The sequence below is a fragment of the Dromiciops gliroides genome, chromosome 6 (genome assembly GCF_019393635.1).
Source record: "Dromiciops gliroides isolate mDroGli1 chromosome 6, mDroGli1.pri, whole genome shotgun sequence".
NCBI lineage: Eukaryota > Metazoa > Chordata > Mammalia > Microbiotheria > Microbiotheriidae > Dromiciops > Dromiciops gliroides.
The window spans coordinates 85753274-85773840 of record NC_057866.1 but is presented as its reverse complement, the minus strand read 5'-3'; the positions used below and the strand labels follow the sequence as shown (position 1 = coordinate 85773840).

Below are 20567 nucleotides of genomic sequence, written 5' to 3'. Positions count from 1 at the left end.
CCAGGGTCACACAGCTAGTAAGTGTTAAGTGTCTAAGGCTAGATTTGAACTCAGATCCTCCTGAATCCAGGGCTGGTGCTTTACCCACTGTACCACCTAGCTGCCCCATCTTGTACGACTCATCCATATCCTCTTGTGCATTTTTTGTATGGATAACCTCAAAATATGATTATTCTTTTCCTTTGTACAGACTTGTGAACTCTAGTGTAAATTAACCTAATAGGAAACCCAAAGATGTCAAGTGCTCAAGAGAAATGTCAGAGTTCTTTATTTTCTTTTTCTTATTGTATTTTTTATATTATGCTAAATGTTATATGTAGAGAAAAATGAATAGTGGAGATAATATTAAATCAGTAGCCGAGTTATTATCATCATTTAACCTAGATGGAATTCAATGAACTCCTGAACAAGTTTCACTCATTTCTAACAAACTCATTTTATAAAAATGTGCTATTTTCCAAAATATGAAATATGAGTCATAGTAGTTGGACTTTATTTGAAACTTTACAAGGTGCAATTTTTCAGATGAACAAAGAGAGACTCCAGAAGTTAACTTCACTTGCTTACTAGACTTTTAAGTCAAAAGCATGTTTGTGAAATATTATTATAGTTTTTAGTGAACTATAGGGCCAGAGCAGTTGTTTCTACATCTTATGTATATTATTATAGTATATTTACATCTCTCTAGTACTGCAAATTTTACAGAGTTCTTTCCTTATATCAGCTCTGTGAGGTAAGAAGTAGAAATATTATCCCTTGAAACAATAACAGGAAAAGGATAAGTGACTTGCTGAAAGTCAAACAACTCTGTTTTGGAGGTGTGACTTAAAGCCACATTTCCTAAACAAAGTCCAGCTCTTTCTACTATATTGTGCTACCTCTGACTGAGCTGGGGTGAGAATCTTCTTCTGAAACCATTACCCATCCCTGTATCTCGCTATTCTTTCCAAGCATTTGAGGACTAAATGACTGTGCTTTAAGCACAGACCCTGGGGGATGCATTCTATAGGAGTCAAACCTGGGCATGGAAGTGACATGGGGGGAAAAGTGTGAGTTTTGAAGAGCAATAGTCAGGTTATATACTCACAGGATGAAATTTGAAGGCTATGTTGTCAAATATAGAGCCAGGGAAAGATCAGAGGCAGAGAGGCTTTTATAGAACTTGAGGAAGGTGTAGAGAAGGGGGACTGACTACTAAAATACAAAGAACCAAGAGACTTGCAGGCTTAGAGCCTAGAATGAATGATAGAAGAAGTGCAAAGAAAAATGCACTTCTAATTAGAATGAGATGATAATGCTGCTGTTGCTGCTAGCTAATATTTATATAGTGCTTACTATGTGCCAGTCACTGTGCTAAGCACTTAATAAACTTTAGCTCATTTAATCCTCACAACAGCCTCGAGAGGAAACTGCTGTTATTATGCCTGTTTTACATATGAGGAAGCTAAGACAAATAGAGGTTAAGTGAGTTGCCCAGGGTCACACAGCTAGTAAATATCTAAGTGTCCAAGACTAGATTTGAACTCAGAAATTGCTGACTCCAGACGCAGTGCTCTATGCATTGTGGTGCCCCCAGCTACCAGTGGATGAGAGGAGTAGTAAGGTCTGTGAGATCAGATGAAGCAAAAGGAACTTCCTGCTGGAAGGGTTAGGGCTTGATGAAAGGCATCATTTCAATGTTGCCTTGCAGAAGAGAAGCTTAACTAGGCCATTTCTAAGACTCCTTCTAGTTGTTAAATCTATGCTCCTAGAGCATGTAATGGGCATCAAGGGAGGATGTTTTAAACAGGAAACTGGTAAATTATATGAGTACCTGTGCAAAGTAATGCATGTGTGAAGCCATTTTGTGGTTTCTGGAATTGAGAGTATATTTATTTCCTTCCTTAAAAACTACTGAAAGCAGCAAATGATTTCTTCCTGTTAGATGTCTCAGACCTGTCCTATAACCTTTTCCCATCCTGTTATGGTTATTTGGGGACATCTCACTCATCTCTTAGAAGGCAGGGACTTTGACTTTTTTTTTTTTTTACTTTCATGTCTTTCAATTCACCAAACATGTACTTAGTGCTTACTCTCTACACAGACCAATATGCAAGGCAATAAGGAAGATAAAAACGTTTAGGTGAGATTACAGTCCCTGCATTCATATAACCATGGTAATACCAGACAAATACAATTTAGAAACAAAGTGCAACATGAGCTCATTCCTGACTAAGGGGATTCCAGGTTCTATTTGAATTGGGCTTTCAAGGATTGTTGGTAGAAATGTGAACATTCCAGGTATTTGGAACAGCATTAGCAAGGAACATTGGTAGAAAAGGATAGTGTGTTTGGGAGATAGAGGGTAGTCCAGTTTGGCCTGAATGTAGAATATGTAGCAACAAGGAATAAGCTGATAAAGGTTAAGTGGCACCAGCTTTTAGAAGCCCCTGAATGTCAGGCTAAAGAATTTGAACTTTACCTGTTATTCAGTAAAGAGCTACCAAAGATTTTTGAGCAGAGCAATAACTTAACCAGATCTCTAGACTGCATAAAACGTACTACTGTGAAGACAGTGAATCAAAGATCTTTCGAAGAAGGAGAAACTATAGGCTGAGAAATGGGCTATGATGCTATTATCTATAAGCAGGTAGTAATGAGGTACCAGGATGAATGTGAAATGTAATGAGAAAGTAGAGTCCACAGGACAGTATGCAGTATGAATTATACAATGGACTATATAATATAATATGTGATACACTGTATTAAATATACAGTAATATGAGTGTAATCAACTCAATGTAGTGACTTTTCCAGAATTTGAGTTGAATTGAATCATATGATAATGTAGTGGGGAGTTATGAGTTGGTAAGATCTGAGGAAACGAGCTGAGGCAACAGTCCAAGACCAAAGCCCAAGGCTAGCAAAGTTGGATACCAAGGGGGTACAAGGAAGGGTGTTGCTTGCCTCAAGCAATGAACTGAACTACCTGATACTTTAACTTGGCACATAACTCTATAGTCCTATTGTCTGAAAGGTGGATAGAAGTGACTCTGTGTATTTTGAAGAGAATGACAGATAAATTAATTCAAAATTTACTTTAAGTAAGCATAGTATGTCTTTTTTTTCTTTTAGATTTCCCATATTGGGAAGTTGAGAGACTTTCTTCTGGAACACAGGAAAGATTACATTAATGCTTATAGGTAAGTGAATAGCATTCCTCATTGTAAGTCCTTTGTCTTATTGTATTGCTGAGAATAGTTAAGTCATTCACAGTTGATCATAATATAATATTGCTGTTACTGTGTACATTGATCTCCTGGCACTGCTCACTTTACTTTGTATCAGTTCATATAGGTCCTCCAGGGTTTTTCTGAAATCATCCTGCTTGTCATTTCTTTTAGCACAATAGTATTCCAACATCTTCATATACCACAACTTGTTTAGCTATTTCCCAACTGATGGGCATGCTTTCAATTTCCAATTTTTTGCCACTACAAAAAGAGCTTGCATTTATAAATATTTTTGTACATATAAGATCTTTTCCTTTTTCTTTGATCTCTTTGAGATACAGATCTAGTAGTGGTATTACTGGGTCAGAGGGTATGCATGGTTTTATCGCTCTCTAATTGCTCTCTAAAATGGTTGGATCAGTTCACAATTCCACCAGCAGTAAATTAGTGTCCCAATTTTTCCACGTCCCCTCCAACATGTGTTGTTTTCCTTTTCTGTCATATTAATCAATCTGGTAGGTGTGAGGTAGTATCTCAGAGTTGTTTTAATTTCCATTTCTCTGATCAGTAGTGATTGAGAACATTTTTCCACATGACTATAGATAGCCTTGTTTTCTTCTTCTGACAGCTTCCATAAGTTCTTAATAAGGGGGCAGTGGATAAAGCACCAGCCCTGGATTCAGGAGTACCTGAGTTCAAATCTGGTCTCAGATACTTTACACTTACTAGCTGTGTGACCTTGGGCAAGTCACTTAAATCCCATGGCTCCGAAAAAAAAAAAATGCTTGTTGACTCAGTGTCATCAATGAAAGCAATATAGCTTTCTTTGTATAGTGTTTAAGATTTGCAAAACCCTCTTCCCACAATAGCCCTGTGAAGTGGGCAGTTTTTAAATTAGTATACTTATATTACAGATAGTTCAGCCAAGGCTCAGAGGTCTGGTGAAGAAACTTGCATTGAGACCTCCCAGCTCATACATTTGGACCCTTGAGTTTGAGCCCCACATCTCTTCAAATAACAGGTTCTTTTGCTCTTTCCCTTGCTCCACCACCTCATGTCTCCTATGGATCCTTTTGTTTAGGTGGCTCATTAAGATTTACAAAGTGCCTCTCTTATAGCCACCTCATTGGGCAAGTAATCATTTTTAAATGTGAGGAAACTGGAAGTCACATACTCAGAGTTGTACTGTTAGTAATGATCAGAGGTGAGAAATGAACCTAAGTTCAGTGTTCTTTTCACTCTACTACCTGCTAAAATAGGTTTTGATTTATTAAAAAAAAATACATCTCACATGTAGCCTCTTTATAAAGGAAAAGAGGCTTATATTCTAAATGTTGTAAGTTCCTTCAGTGTTCAAAAGTAGTAGAGGGCTTTAGCACCTAAGCAAGAATATGAACATTTCATTTGTCAAGGAACAGGAATGCAGTGCCTTTGACAAATTATGACATAACCTGCAGTTTTGTCTGTTGGAACTTAATAATAAATCATTGAATTTGTATACCGTTATTTATCCAGTTATCTAACTATAAAATAAATATTGTTGTTCATCATTTATTCGTTCCACAAAACCAGAAAATAAGTATTTTAAAGAAGCTAAAATAGGTAATTGATTGACTCTAGGTGGCGGTGTTTGGGGGGGGGTGTGGGGGGGTAGGGTTAAAATGTGTTTGGGTTTTTTTTATTGTTGGCGACAACAGTAATTCTCTTAGCCCAAAAATGGAAACTAGAAATTGTGTAAAAATATTTTTTGAAATGATAATCAGTGGGTATTTATTTTCTTACTTCACACAGTTTATGTGAAATATCAGGTTTTAAACTTACTTTGTGCAAAACTGCATGTTTATAATGAATCAACATTTTAAAGATTTAGTTTAGTTATTTTCAAATTGTAACTATCTCCTAGGACAGCTACAGGGAGGGTCATGGACTCTATCTGACATATTTTAACTTAGTGGTACAATGCATGGTCTTGAACTTAGTCAGGAAGACTTGAATTCAAATTTCAGCCTCAAATATTTGTTGACTGTGTCATGGCCTTAGGCCAGGGGTATACTGGAGCCAGCTTGAATCAATTGCCAAGAGCCAACCATTTTCACTGTGAATATTTACTCTTTGGAAATCTGCCAATGCTAAAAATCATGGCTTCATTTATCTATCTATCTATCTATCTATCTATCTATCTATCTATCTATCTATCTATCTATCTTTTTTATGTATAAGGTATTTTATTTTTTCCGTTACATGTAAAGATAGTTCTCAACTTTTGTTTATACAAGCTTTACAATTTCAGATTTTTCTCCCCTCCCTCCCCCCTCCCCTAGACAGCAGGTAATCTGATGTAGGTTATATCTATATATCTCTATACATATACATATACATATATATATATATGCACACACACATATATATATATATACACATAATAACACTAATCCTATTTCTGCATTAATCCTGTTACAAGAGAAAAAATCAGAGCAGTGATGCAAAACCTCAAAATAGAAAAAAAAACAGCACCCAAAACAAAAGAAATAATATGGTTCAATCAGCATCTATACTCCACAGTTATTTCTTTTTTTTTTTTCTTGGATTTGGAGATCCTCTTCTATCATGAGTTCCCTGGAACTCTTCTGTACCATTGCATTGGTGAGAAGAATATAGTCCATCACAGTAGGTCAACACTCAATGTTGATGATACTGTGTACAATGTTCTTCTGGTTCTGCTCATCTCACTCATCATCAGCTCACGTAAGACCCTCCAGGTTTCTCTGAACTCTTCCTGCTCATCATTTCTTACAGCACAATAGTATTCCATTGTATTCATATACCACAACTTGTCCAGCCATTCCCCAATTGATGGGCACCCCCTCAACTTCCAATTCCTTGCTACCACGTAAAGAGCAGCTATAAATATTTTTGTACATGTGGGTCCCTTTCCCCCTTCCATGATTTCTTTGGGCAAAAGACCTAAAAGTGGAATTGCTGGGTCAAAGGGTATGCACAGCTTTATCGCCCTTTGGGCATAATTCCAAATTGCTCTCCAGAATGGTTGGATCAGCTCACAGCTCCACCAACAATGCATTAGTATTCCAATTTTCCCACAGCCTCTCCAACATTTATTATCTTCCTTTTTTGTCATTTTAGCCAATCTATCTATCTATTTTGATTGTCTAGACTTAATAGAGGAATGAAGAAAATGGTAAAGCAGACTAAACATACAAGTGTTTCATGGATACACTTTTTTTTTTTCATCTAAGAGAGCCAGTTCAACATTTATCAGCATACTTCTACTTAACTCTCTTCTTCCTTATCTATACAATGAGAGTAAGTCCAGCATCTATCTCACAGGGTTATTGTGAGGATCCGATGAAATAAGATGCACCAAACTTTATAAAACCTTCAAGCATTATATAAAAGCCAGTGATCGTTGTTACTGTTATTCTTTCATGGGCAAATTTAAGCCCTTTTTTCTGGCCCTAATTCCTACTTCATACCATCCTAGCCAGTCTTAAGGCCTTCCCATTTTTTGGTGGGATGAATAGGGCTATCTCAAGACAACCTAATAAACATTTAAGTGTCCATTATGTGCCAGGGATTGTGAATTTAAAGATGACAAATGACACAGCTCCTGCCCTTAAGGAACTTGAAGTCTAAAAAATAAAAGAACTAGTAGTGAGGAGAGTGTTTCGCAAACTTTAAAAGGCTATCTAAGTAAGTTATTGCTTGTATGATCATACTTGGCAGAACAGGATAGGGGAAAGGAAAGATCCAGATAAAATGCTCAAGGACAATTGAATTCCCTTCTCTTTGCAAAGTGCCCCCCCCCCCTTTTGCAGAGCAATGGGGCTTAAGTGACTTGCCCAGGGTCACACAGCTAGTAAGTGTCAAGTGTCTGAGGCCGGATTTGAACTTCGGGTCCTCCTGAATCCAGGGCTGGTGCTCTATCCACTGCACCACCTAGCTGCCCCAAGTGCAATCTTTCTTAAGGATTCATTCCAGCCTTCCTGTCTCTTTGAAGCCAGCTCCCCACAGTATCTTTTGAGGGGTATCATTAAACAAACAAACTTTAGAGACCCTCTTCCTGCCCATAGTAAAGTATGCAGACTCCTGAGCCTCCTAACATGGTTTCCAGTATATGCTTTTCCTGCTTCACTTTACATTCTTTTGCATATTTTACATTCCAGTCAAACTCAACTACTAGATACATCTCAGTCTTAGCCAGGACTCTTCACTATTCTTTTTACCCTGCAAGAATTTGGGGCTTGTAGATTTTACACTTCACTTGATCCTTTTCTTTTTTGTCTGTTAGAAGATTTTACTAGAGCAGAATAGTATGCAATATACATGACCTAACCTGATCTCAGAATTGTTTCAATTTAAAATAATTTCTCCAACATTAATAAACATACCTCTTCCTTATCTTACCCTAGAAATAAACAGTCAACTTCATAAAAATTAACTGTTACGTTAGTATTTTTGTTAATAATAGGATACACACAGTGTATTATTTTCAGTTAAAGAGGGCATATATTGTTACATCTGAAATGGGAACCTAGCAGTTGAGTCTGTGAAATTAACACTCAGACCTTTAATGTCAATTAATTCAAAATATACAGAATAATGAAATGTTCTGTGCAGGTAAAGTCAATTGTAATGTTTTTGTGATTAGTACTTTATAGGCCTCCTGTTAAAGGGGTACATGTCATATTGGAAATAGGCATCTTTTCCATTTGACTTCTCTTACTGCTTTCCCTACTCAGAGAATAATAAGCATAACAATTTTCATTTCTATAATACTTTTTACAACCCTTCAGGTAGTTAGGACAAGTATCAGTCTAATGTTGCAGATGAGCAAACCAGGGCTCAGAGAGGTTGTGACTTGCCTTTGATTATAGAGTTAGTGAGTGGAAAAGCCAGAGCTCACAATCAGATTTCCTGACACAAAGTTCAGTCTTCTTTATAATACACCTAACTACTCCTCAGCAGATTGTTGTTTCCATCATTCCATCTCCAATTTCCGTAGAGTTCTTAGCCCAGAACTTTTCTTCCAGCCCTAATTGCTACTGCTGCAAATGATTACAGAAAGAATCAGTAAAATGCAATCCAAATAGCAGATTTTTAAAAAAATATCTACAGCATGCAAGAGTGTCTATGTGAGGTACTTTGAAAATTATAGTTCGTAATTTTTTCTACTTTACTCGTTTCAGTGCTTTGATAAACATTTAATTTCAAAAACCTATTTTCAACTTCATTATCCTCCAGGTAATGAGATTATATGACTATGCTTTTGTGAGCAAAGAACCTTACTTTGTGTATTTTGGGGGTAAGAGTATATACTCTTTTTAAAACAGTGGAAACTCCTATCTTTACATGTTTTATATCTCTTTGTTTTTCCATTGGTTTTGAGAAAGGAAAGGTAGTCAGGGATTAGTTTAAATATTTGGGCAAAAAAACCATAGACTAATTAGGAATTTCCTGTTTGGTAAGAATGAACTTGGGTTTGTGTAATGATTAAATGGATTTGATTTAGAGCACCCAGATAAACTTAAATTGTTGAGCAGTTTTCTTGGGGCACTTCATACTGTGTTCTCTTCTGGGACCCACAGGTATCAAAACCGTATGGCTTTTAGCAAGGATTAAAGTGGGTCTGGGGAATTTTTGTTTTGTTTTGTTTTGTTTTATGGGGCAATGAGGGTTAAGTGACTTGCCCAGGGTCACACAGCTAGTAAGTGTCAAGTGTCTAAGGCCGGATTTGAACTCAGGTCTTCCTGAATCCAGGGCCAGTGCTTTATCCACTGCGCCACCTAGCTGCCTCCCCCCTCCCCCCCCCCCCCCCCGCCCGGGAATTTTAATAAACATAAAGTAGAGAGCTTAGGTAACATCCAATGGGGAAGTGAATGGTTTCCTTTTCTAGTCACTTCTAGTTGTTTTATTCTTATTTAGAATGTAATGATTGGAATGATGCCACCTGCTGGAGACTTACTGTAGAAGAGTTCTGCCCATGAAGCGAAGGTCTTTGAGGGCAAGACCAGGAGTCTTTTCTTTGGAAAAGGAAGTGACGCGGGCTAGTGGGAGGAGGAAGGAAGAGACTGAGGCTCCTTTCCTGAGGATGCTGGTGGAGAGGGGAGCTAGAAATGTGCTCTCCCTTTAATAGATAGGAATCTAGGCCTTTTCTTCTCTCTTTACCAAACTCTTATTCTCCTTAATAAATGCTTAAAAGTCTAACTCTTGCTAAAGCTTATAATTTATTGGCGACCACTCATTAGATATTTTAGACAGTTTAGCCAGAATTTTAGCCCTTAACAAGAAATACTAAAATTGTATTTCTTTGTTAATGTAAATAAACCTGGAAAAAACATTCTTCAGATGCATAGGAAGACAGAGGAAAGAGAAGAGAGAATGCCAGGCTAGGGTACCTAGTTATGGTAACAAGAGGAGGATGAAAAGGTAGGTGGGAACCAGTGTGACTGATCTCTGCACTCAGGGACCAAGCAGGTGTAGGTACCAAAGAAATTCTAAACTCTCTTGGACGTTCACTACCTTGAATTGGAGGTTTAGTGAACACAAAAGATTTAGAATGTACTGAAATTAAAAGTTACAGGTCCTTTAGATCAGAAATTAAGAACTAGGTGAAATGTCCAGAAACTCACATAGGTCATTAAAGCCCTAAGATCAGTGTTAGTTCTTTCTCATTGCCAATGGCTTTTTTTTTCCCTTTCCTGTTGGCATAGTAAAATGTGCCTCTCACTAGGCATTTTAGAAAGTTATAATAGCCTTTATATTTCTACTATTACATCTGACATTATATATATTTTTTATGGTCAGAGGAACATTTGAGCTGGTTTCCTGTAATTCATAAGAATGATCAAATATAGGACCACTGGGTCTCTCGAACTCTTGAAGTTCTCATTACCTGTTGGTTCTTTTAATGCTTTGTTTATTCCATTTTTGTTCTGAAGATCTTGGCTTTTAAGAAAAGTGGTTCGGAAATAAGGCTTATTTGTTATGGTTATAAGAGCATACTGCAAAAAAAATTTTAAATCTTATTGTCATTCACTATTTCCCCCTTTTTTTTAGCCACATTATGTCTGACTATATGAGAATGACTGATACAGAACGGGATCAGATTGATCAAGATGCCCAAATATTTATGAGGACGTGTTCAGAAGCAATTCAGCAACTAAGATCAGAAGGTAAAATATTCTAAAAACTACGCCTCTTTAACAACTAAAAGAAACATCCATGTTTATATACCAAGTGGCCAAAGAGTAATTGTGTGATCAAAGCAGTTAAAAAATCTGGTTAAATTTTATTATTTTGGGTTATCTAAGTTTTCTCTTCAGTGTTGTAATACAAGCTGTTAGAGTAGTAGTTTGGTTACTTTTTTTGGTGGGGCAATGAGGGTTAAGTGACTTGCCCAGGGTCACACAGCTAGTATCAAGTGTCTGAGGTCAGATTTGGACTCAGGTCCTCCTGAATCCAGGGCCAGTGCTTTATCCCCTGGGCCACCTAGCTGCCCCCTTGGTTACTTTTTTTTTTTTTTTAGTGAGGCAATTGGGGTTAAGTGACTTGCCCAGGGTCACACAGCTAGTAAGTGTCAAGTGTCTGAGGCCGGATTTGAACTCAGGTCCTCCTGACTCCAGGGCCGGTGCTCTATCCACTGCGCCACCTAGCTGCCCCCCTTGGTTACTTTTTTATCCTTAAAAAAATGTATATAGGAGTAATAAGGTATAAAAGTACATTGAACTTTTCAAAATGTGCTAAACATCTATGCTGTTTTGGACTTGGAAACAAAGATAAAGTAAAACATAGTCCTTGTCCTCCAGCACCTTCTAATCAGTTTGGGGGGGGCGGAGGGGGAGGTTAGACATAATCACACATAACTGGAATTCATATTTGAATTACAAATTACCTTACAAAGGTAAGGTTCCGAGCGCTATGATAATAAGTATTGACAGTTGAAAGTGATTTCCCAAGTCACCTAAGCTAACCCAAACTTGCCAGGAATCTTTCTTTGTTTTGTTTTGTTTTTGTTTTTTTAGAATGAGGGAGAATAGTTCCTTGCTTAGTGGGGGTGGCAGATTCAGTCCAGAAAGAAGGGAAAGAATTGGAGAAGTAGGAATTTCAAAGGTAGTCCATTCTAGACAAAGTCATAGAGGTGGGTAAAAAGAGGAGGAAATGAGGAGTGACTTCGTTTCTCTGAAATTATCAGAATGTTTGAAGGGGAATAGTGTGAGACAAGACTGAAAAGGTATGTTTGAGCCAAATTCTAGAAGTTCTTGACTTAATCTGTAATTCTGAATACGGGTAGGGAGGGAGCTGAATGAATGAGTCACATTCAGTCTTTTAAAATTTGCTCAGATGAAATTCCACCTTCTATAAAAACTCTTTCCCCAGACCCCTCACTGCTAATCTTCTCTTTGTCGATTATCTCTAATGGGCTCCTGGAGAGCAAGGACTATCTTTTGGCTTTCTCTGTATCTCCAGTACCCAGTACCTGGCACGTGATGTTGTTGTTCTTGTTGAGTCATTCAGTCATGCCCAACTCTTTGTGATCCTGTGGACCATACTGTCTGTGGGGTTTCTTGGCAACGATATTAGAGTAGTTTGCCATTTCCTTCTGCAGTGCATTAAGGCAAAGAGAAATTAAATGACTAGCCCGGGGTCACACAGCTGGTAGGTGACTGAGGCCAGATTTGAACTATGCGCCAGTGTGGGCACATTGTAGATGCTTAAAAAGAGTATCACTCTTCAAGAATTTGGGCTTAGAAGAAAGGTATTAGAAGGGGAAATCAGTCACAAGCATTTATTAAGCACTTATGGGAAGGGCGTTGTAGTAGTCACTGGGGATACATATACAAAAAATTAAATGGTCTGCTTTAAAGAAAGTAAATTTTGTAGGGGAAGGAGGAAGGGGGGGTGGGGCGGGAGAGAGAGAGAGAAAGCATGCAAGGCCAGGGGCAAGACCTGACCTGTGATTTCACTGTTATCAGCAACTCCCAGGTGAGGAAACTCCTTTTGCAAATATAAGTTGGTCATTTCCCTGCAGTTTTTTTGTTTGTTGTGGGGCAATGAGGGTTAAGTGACTTGTCCAGGGTCACATAGCTAGTAAGCATCAAGTGTCTGAGGCCAGATTTGAACTCAGGTCCTCCTGAATCCAGGGCTGGTGCTTTATCCACTGTGCCATCCAGCTGCCCCCTTCCCTGCAGTTTTTAGTTTTTGTTTCTTAGAGCTGAGGTGTCAGACACTTTGCTGAATTCAAAATTTATTGTGGCCAAACCAGATTAAAACATAATTGGGAAATTTTAAACAAAATAAATAAAAACACAATAGAACATAGTTGTTAGCTCTTGGTTTCCTAAGTCAGTCTATATAAGCAGCACCAGAGAAGAAGAGAACACAGAGCCCTGGAGAAGCGTCCCCCGTGTGTAGCCCTGGTCATGGCCTTGTTGATGGAGACAAGGGACACGAGGGTTTTCCTTTCTTCGGATATTTAGCTGTGAAAGGAAGGAGAAACAGGGTGATAACAAAGTCAAAAAGAGACCTTTTGGCACAGAGGAGTATTGGAAAAGAGAGATCTGCCTTTGTAAATGGTAAGGAGAGTGCCAGGGGCAGCTAGGTGGTGCAGTGGACAGAGCACCGGCCCTGGAATCAGGAGGACCTGAGTTCAGATCCGGCCTCATACACTTAACACTTACTAGCTGTATGACCCTGGGCAAGTCACTTAACCCCAATTGCCTCAGTTTAAAAAAAAAAAAAAAAGGAGAGTGCCAGTAGAGAGGAAGAGATCAAAGCATTCCGTGGAGCAGGGTTCTGGAGTATCTGAGGAGGGGGAGATTAGTGGGCAGGGCACCGGAAGGTGAGCCAGGAAGACTCGCATTGGAATCCCACCCAAAACATGTGCTAGTTGTGTGACCCTGGACATGGCCATCTCTCTGGGCCTTTGTTTCCTTATCTCTAAAATGAGTGCTACTCAGTGGCCTACAAGGGCCCTTACAGTTTTCAGTCTGTGGTCCTAGAACTTTTATTCAGGGCACATTCTTTGTTACATATGCATATGTAAGACAGTTTAAAAAAAAAATCATCCTATCCCTGAGGAATGTCATCTTACGGAATATTCTCTGCAGTATATAATTATTTACCAGAAGATCATATAGCCAGTGTTACAATAAAGAGTTTAGAGAGAATAAGACTGGGAGGTATTGAGTATGGATTCAGAGAACATCCAGTGCTAAAGAGTGGCAAAGGGAAGGGAAGAGTAAAAGAACCGAGCTCACCTTTCCCCCAAACCCAGTCTTCTTCCAAACGTCCTTATTACTGTCCAGGACACCAGCATCCTCCCAGTCACCCAGATCCTCAGTCTATCTCAAGTCTTAGTTAAAATCCTATTTTCTACAAGGAGCCTTTCCCATCCCCCCTTAATGCTACTGCCTTCCTTCAATTGATTATCTCTACTTTATCCCGTCTGTAGCTTGTTTGTGTGTAATTGTTTGCATGTTGTCTCCCCTCTTAGACTATGAGCAGCATGAGCACAGGGACTGTCCTTTGCCTTTGTCCTTTGTATCTCCAATGCTTGGTACAGTGCCTCAGTGCTTTCTGACTAACTGAATAGTGGTATAAACAGCATAATTTTAGTCCACTGAAGTCCTACTTCTATTCTTCATTCTGCTATAACTTTGAGCCGAAGCTCTTGAAAACTGTGTTTGCACATCTTGAGTTCTGGTATGCCCTACAAAGCTAGAAAGCGTATGTCTACAGATCTGTCCATGTCTTTCAGCCAAGAACTAGCCTAGCCAAATTTGGAAAGACTCATCACCAGATTTTCTACAAGTAATAATTTTCCCCAGACATAGCAACCAACGAAGGTCCTCTATTAAGGTTTTACATGAGACATAATCTTCAGGGATTGGGAGAGAATCCACAGCACTGTAATCAGAGATTCCCAAAGATTCACATATTTATCATCCAGCTTGATAGATTGATGATATTCATACAAGTGCAGTGAGGATATATTAGCAGACTTCTGCAGAATATTATGTGAAAATGATGATAAAATTATTTGACCATAATTTCTGTTCTATTTTAATCCTCAGCTATTATGAGGCCCAATAAATCTTATACTTATGAAAATGTAATATGTCACTTTACACAAGCTTCCTTCTTGATTGTAAATTTTAAATGCTTTATTCAAATAAGCCGCTCTAGAAGAAGCTAAATAATGTTTGCTTTCATATAATTAAGCACAAAATAATAAAGTATTGTCCTTTTTCATTTCAGCACACAAGGAGGTGCATTCCCAGCAAGTAAAGGAACACAGAAGTGCAGTCTTGGATTTCATTGAAGATTATTTAAAAAGTATTTAATTTAGTTTCTCATAAAAATAAAATTTACCAGTTACTTGAAAAAATATAAGTTTTATTTAAAGTATTTTATGACTAATTTGATAATTTTGACCAGGAAGCATAATTTTAAAATTGAACCTGTTTGAACTTTTGTTAACAGGAGTATGTAAAATTTATTCTGAGCAGAGAGCTATCCGAGTTAAGCGTGTGGTGGATAAAAAAAGATTGTAAGTATTCTCTCTATAAGAAATGGGTGTTTCTTTATAATTATGACTGTAATTTCTTAACTGCAAAAAAATAAAGACAATATGTAAATTTAAAAAAAATCAGTCAGGTATATATCATTCTTGTCACTAAAAACACATGGTCTGTCTACACTGATTCTCTCTTAACTTCCAGTAGACAAAGTTTAAGACTTAATATAACCTTTTGAGTTATATTTCCAGAAAACATGTAACTGAATTATTGTTTTAAGATAAATTTTCTTTATTGTGATATTTTCCTAAAATGATTATTAGATAAAATTAGATAAAGCATTTATTAAGTACTTACTGTGTCAGGCACTGTGCTTAGGGCTGGGAATACAAATATAATAAAGGGGAAAAAAATAGTCCTTGCCCTCAAACTGTCTTACAGTCCAATGAAAAGAGTCAGCACATAAAAAGGAACAGGGGAGGTAAAAAAGTAGTCTGGAGAATTGGAGACTGAGTTGAGTTAGAAATTGAATGGAATTGGCATGGGTTTATCCTCAAATGCAGGTTCTTCCAAGGAACTCACCAGAGGAGGGGACAAAGGAAGGGAGGTGTCGGTATGAGTGGGCTGCTGGGGTAGAGGTAGGAAAGTAGTCTGAGCCCTTTTAATAAGCTTGGTTGTACTTGGTCGTTTGTATGTTGTCTCTTCCCCGTTAGATTGGGAGCTCCTTGAGGGCAGAGAATGTCTTTGTATCCCTAGTGTTTATCATAGGGCCTAGCACATAATCAGTCCTAAATAAATGTGTATTGACTAAATGACTTGAGGCAGGTTAGAAGGGGTGATAATAATTGTAGTTTCTGTTTTGCAAAGTGCTTTTTCCACAAGAACCCAATGAGATAGTGTGAGGATGGTAAATCCTGTTTTAAAAATGAGGAATTTAAGGCTCAGAGATGAAGTGACCTGCTCATGCTTATTTAAGCAGTAAGTGTCAAGACTTGGAAAAACAAAGTAACCTTGGTGTGAGTTATCAGTAAGAGGCACTGTGGTATTATGGGAAAATTGGTCAGTTAAACATTTATGAAGGGCCCAGCACTCTACAGGATAATGAGGATGCAAATACAAACAGTGAAACACTCCCTACTCTTAATGAGTGAGAAGTACATATATAAAGATATATGGAGTTAATATAAAAAAATAAATACAACGTAGTGTGGAGGGAGGGCCATGAGCAGTTGGGTTCTGGGGAAGCTTCATACAGAAGATAATGTTTGAGTTGTGTACTGGAGGAGGGATATTTGAGATAGAGCAAAGGAGGGAGTGTGTTCTAGGTATTCAGCCTGGCCAGTGCAAAGTAACAGAGATGCCAGATGGAGAGTTACTTGTGAGGAGCAGAAAGAAGTCCAGTTTGGCTGTATGGCAGAGTGCAGGAAGGGAAGTAATGTAGAATGAGGTTGGAAAGATTGGTTGTGCTTACTAGCTGTGTGACCCTGGGCAAGTCACTTAACCCTCATTGCCCCCCCCCCCAAAATGGTTATGGCCAGGATGTGAATACCTTCTAATTAGAGAAGTTTATGTTTTATCCTAGAATCAGTAGGGGGTCCCTGGAATTTATTGAATAAAGGAGTAACATGATCATAGCAGCACTTCTGGAAAATTGCTTTGTCAGCTGTGTGAACAGTGAATTGCAGTGGGGAGAGACAAGACAGGGAGATGAATTGGGAGAACCTTTTGGGATGTGGAAATTTATTTTGATTTGGGTACCCTGCCTTTGGGCTGAGATTAAAAAGCCTTAGGCCCTCAGGGGTTTTTTTCTGTGTAAGAGGGGATGGTGCCCCTCCCCCTCCACTTCAGCTGAGCCAAAAAAAGCCCCATGGGCTTTACTGGATGCCAGGTCAGACAGCTGGGGGGAAAAAGCCCCAGCTCCCTACGCCCTGAGGGGAGCTGCCCCTGAGATCCCAGACTTGTCCTGCCAGGCCTTAGCATAGCCTTTGCGGAGGTCCCAAGCAAGAAGCAGGGGGCACGGGCCCCTCGAGCCCCGCTGGGCACAGCCCTAGTGTGGCCAGTGGATTAGCTTGGCGTGTGCGGGAGTGCGGGGAGCCTGAGGTTTGAGGGGAGAGAAGGAACATATACAGGGGAGAAGACAGTGAAGGGGGAGGCCGGAAGATTAAGAAGACAGTAAGGGAGGAAGGGACAGACATGGGGGCTGCTACAAGGACGCTAAGGAGACTGAGGCTATGTAAAGAGAGGGGCTGACAGAGACGGAGAAAAAGCTAAGAGCAAGGAGGCTAGAGGACTCTGGAGCACTAGGAGAATGGAAGGAGAGGTTGGTGAGAGAGAAACACGGGTTCATGGAGGCAGTACAAAGAGGAAAGTTAGATGGTAAGGGGGGTCGACAAAGTGAAAGGGGCTTGGAGTTAGAAGAAAGGAGCTGAGAAGTGAAAGTGAAGCAGGGAAGCTAGAGTGAAGGAGAAAAAAGAGTGAAAGTTGGAGCAAGCTGGAGCATACCCTAAGGCAAGAGGAGGCAAAGGCCCTTATTAAAAGCACAGGTAGTATAATTTGCATTTCTTAACCCTTATAGGTTACATTGATTTTTATAAATAAATTCTGCTTTGGTTATTTAATTAAGAGGCTTCTTAATCTTTTGCTTGTCAATTTGGGAGTGGAGCAGTGTGGAGAAATTTTTAAAAGGCCCTAACAGATTGGCTTAGGAAATTAATAGCAGTCAGATAGCCAGTCAGTCAAAAATCCCCAGATTAGTCCTCCAGTAAGATTAAGTCCCCAGATAGATTAGTCCCCACATATCAGTTAAAATATTTTCACAGGGACTTGAGGGCCTGCCTAAGCTTCTAGCTTTGTGAGAGAAGAGGAGGGGCCAAATTTGAGACAAGTTGTAGAAGCACAAACATCCAGGTTTGGCAACTGATTGGGAATGTGCAGGGAGGGAGAGTGAAGGATCACAGGTAATGCCCAGGTGAGGAATCTGGGAGACTGGAAGATTGCTCTTGCTTTCGATAGAAATACATATTTACATGGGTGTCTAAGTAAACACATACATGTGCAGACGTGTACACACGTACAGAAAAAAAACACAAATTGTGGGGGTGGGGTGGCACTTTTCTCAAGGAATTGTCATCAATTTAAAAGCTCTTATTGTGCAGAATGAAAGAAAGAAAGTTCTATCATTCACCTGTTGGAGGTTTACTTGTGTGAATGATGCAAGAATTTAAAATAATCAGGTTGCCTCCTCAACTAAAAACAATGCCTTTTCTGCCCAGTAGAAGAACAATACTAAGAGCAGTGCCTTAAGACAGTAACTAAAATATTTAACAGTCTACAATGATATGGTAACAACAATTGGTGACCTTAATATAATTGTTTACGGTTCACTAAACAGCACTTTTGGTTGAGATAGTGGAGTGAAGGCTGTTTGTTTCCTACACTATACTCCAGAAGAGATCAAAGAAAAGTACCTCAACAGCTGCCCTGACAACTGTTGTAGAGTTCAGTGCTCTGGACTAAGAGGATACAAATGACCATGAGATCCATTAGCATGTAGTGTCCATACAGCAAACATCAGAAAAGAGGACCTCAGACAGCAAATCAGGATATTGTGTAGAAAGTGTAAGTACATGTATTTAGCTGAACAGTGAGGCTCAGAGTATATGGTCTTGGATCAGTGCAATATTTCAGACCCTCATACTTAAGCTGGGGCAGCTACATGGTGCAGTGGATAGAGCACTGGGCCTGGAGTCCGCCTCAGATACTTACTAAAGGAAATGGCCAACCACTATGGTATCTTTGCCAAGAAAACCTCCAAAAGGAGTCATGAAGAGTCAGACATGACTGAAATCAACTGAATAACAGAACAACACAAATATTTAAGCTGCTATTTAACTTGAAGCAAATGGAAATTGCTTTCAGATGTTCCCATGAGTATATTTTCAACCAGCTTTGGGAACATTTATCTCCCCTAAAATAAAGTGGTTTTCCTTCATAGGAACTAGTAGAGATCCAGTAGAAAGAATGATGGGTTTGGCGCCAGAGTGCCTGGATTCACAGCCTGCTTTTGCCACTTATTTACCATATGTTGATCTTGAGAAAGTCACTTACTCTCTCTTGGCTTTAGTCTCCCTGTTTATAAACAGGACTAGAGGACCTCTAAGGTCCCTTCAGCTCTAAATAAATCATTCTATTATCTGACCATTTAAGCTCAGGAGCAGGATGGAAAGACTAAACAATTTCCTATCACTGAAATTAGATTTCAGGGTGGCTTCATTATTTTGATTGAATCAAATTTCTAAATCCACATTTATCTAGGGGGAAAAATCATTCTATAGCTAATTTTAAATAAGTTTGGGTTACTCTCCAGCTTCTATTGGTGTAAATCACCAAGAGTTAACTGTATTTTATATTTCCTTAAAAAATAGATTTCTGTAACATTACCTGCCCAACTCATTTGCTTAACACTTAATATTTGCAACCTTATTGTTATTTGCAGTTTATGTATGTGTCCTCTCTAACTGGATAGTTAAGTCCTCTGATATGTAGGGATTGTCTATGATATCTCCATACCTGTATCTCCTAGTAGGTGTTGAAAAAATGTTTGTTGGCAAAAATGGATGAACATGATTTTATCAAGGCAGTATGAATTAAGCAACATGAATTATTTGGGTTTTTTTGTTTGTTTTGTTTCAGTTTCCCAAGTTTTATTGCAATACTGTGGGTTATCACAGGGAGAGAACCAGAATAGTGGAAAGGTGTCTCTCTAATAGTGAAAGAAAAGACAGTTATATTTATAGTATGGATAAATTGATTATCAGCCTCATTATAATAATCTCCACCTTGGGGAGGTACAGGGGAGGGCCCATCCTAATTTGGAGTTCCTGGGGTCCTAAGCCAACCCCTGAGGCGGGGACCTTTTTCAGTGGACTGTGTTTTGGGGGTTTACATGTCATAAGGTGAATCTGGGGACAAATTTGGCCTTTTCACACATGTCTCTTTCTGATTCCCATGGCTAGTTTCAAAACACCGTCGTTTTTCATTTATTTCTAGTCTAAGTTTCTATAGCCTGTCATTTCCTTTATTATAGTTTCAGGTCTTCATGGCCTCTTTCCCTCTGTTCCGTTATGGGCACTGGTTTCTGCTCCCAAAGGGAGCTGATAGCTGAATTAGAGCTTGGATCTTAGGTTTTTCTCAACCCCTTTTTGCCTCCTACATCATTGCCCTCTTTTCACATACCCCGGAAAAAAGGATGACTATCATTTCTTCTGTATCTACTTCCTGCTGAGTGGGGGCGAAGTAGGGGCCCACAGGGGGTTTATGAATTGAGGGAGATCTAGGAGCCAGAGTTCCAAATGCAAGAACCACAACACAAAATACAAATGATTTACAAACAGACCAAGGGGCAACAGGGACCCTAATACAGAATAAATCTGAGTACCATGAAAAACTGGATGAAGCAAACAGTTGTGCACAGTTTCAGCCATCCAGGTAATCTCTGCATGACAGCTCAACCTTCAGGAGGTGTTCTGAACCATATAGACTCTGCCTCAGTCCAGGACCACATTTGCCAGAGGGTTTGAACCCTCTTCCAATACTTGTAACCCTGAATAGCTGTGTCTTTGGCCACCCCCTTCTGGCATCCAAGACTCACGGCTATGCTCTAACCGGTAGATTACATCAGGTTTGGAAACTGTAAGTCCCAGGCACACCAGGTTCATGTAGTTCTCCAGCATCACCTCCCGGTACAGCTCCTTCTGAGGAGGAGCCAGCTGTCCCCACTCCTCCCAGAAGTCCACAGCCACATCCTTAAACGTCACTGATT

At 39.2% G+C, this 20567-nt stretch overlaps 1 protein-coding gene across 2 annotated transcripts in view; it reads left to right on the top strand.

Moving 5' to 3' along the window:
- The window catches only part of STX18 (syntaxin 18), a 152361-nt gene that overhangs the window by 94918 nt on the left and 36876 nt on the right, over nucleotides 1-20567 (top strand). For both annotated transcript variants that reach the window (XM_043970262.1, XM_043970261.1), the window contains exons 2-5: nucleotides 3115-3182; nucleotides 10287-10402; nucleotides 14487-14564; nucleotides 14712-14778. In XM_043970262.1, the coding sequence (XP_043826197.1) occupies nucleotides 10294-10402; nucleotides 14487-14564; nucleotides 14712-14778 (254 nt within the window). In that variant the 5' untranslated portion in view covers nucleotides 3115-3182; nucleotides 10287-10293. The remainder of the gene's footprint in view (nucleotides 1-3114; nucleotides 3183-10286; nucleotides 10403-14486; nucleotides 14565-14711; nucleotides 14779-20567) is intronic.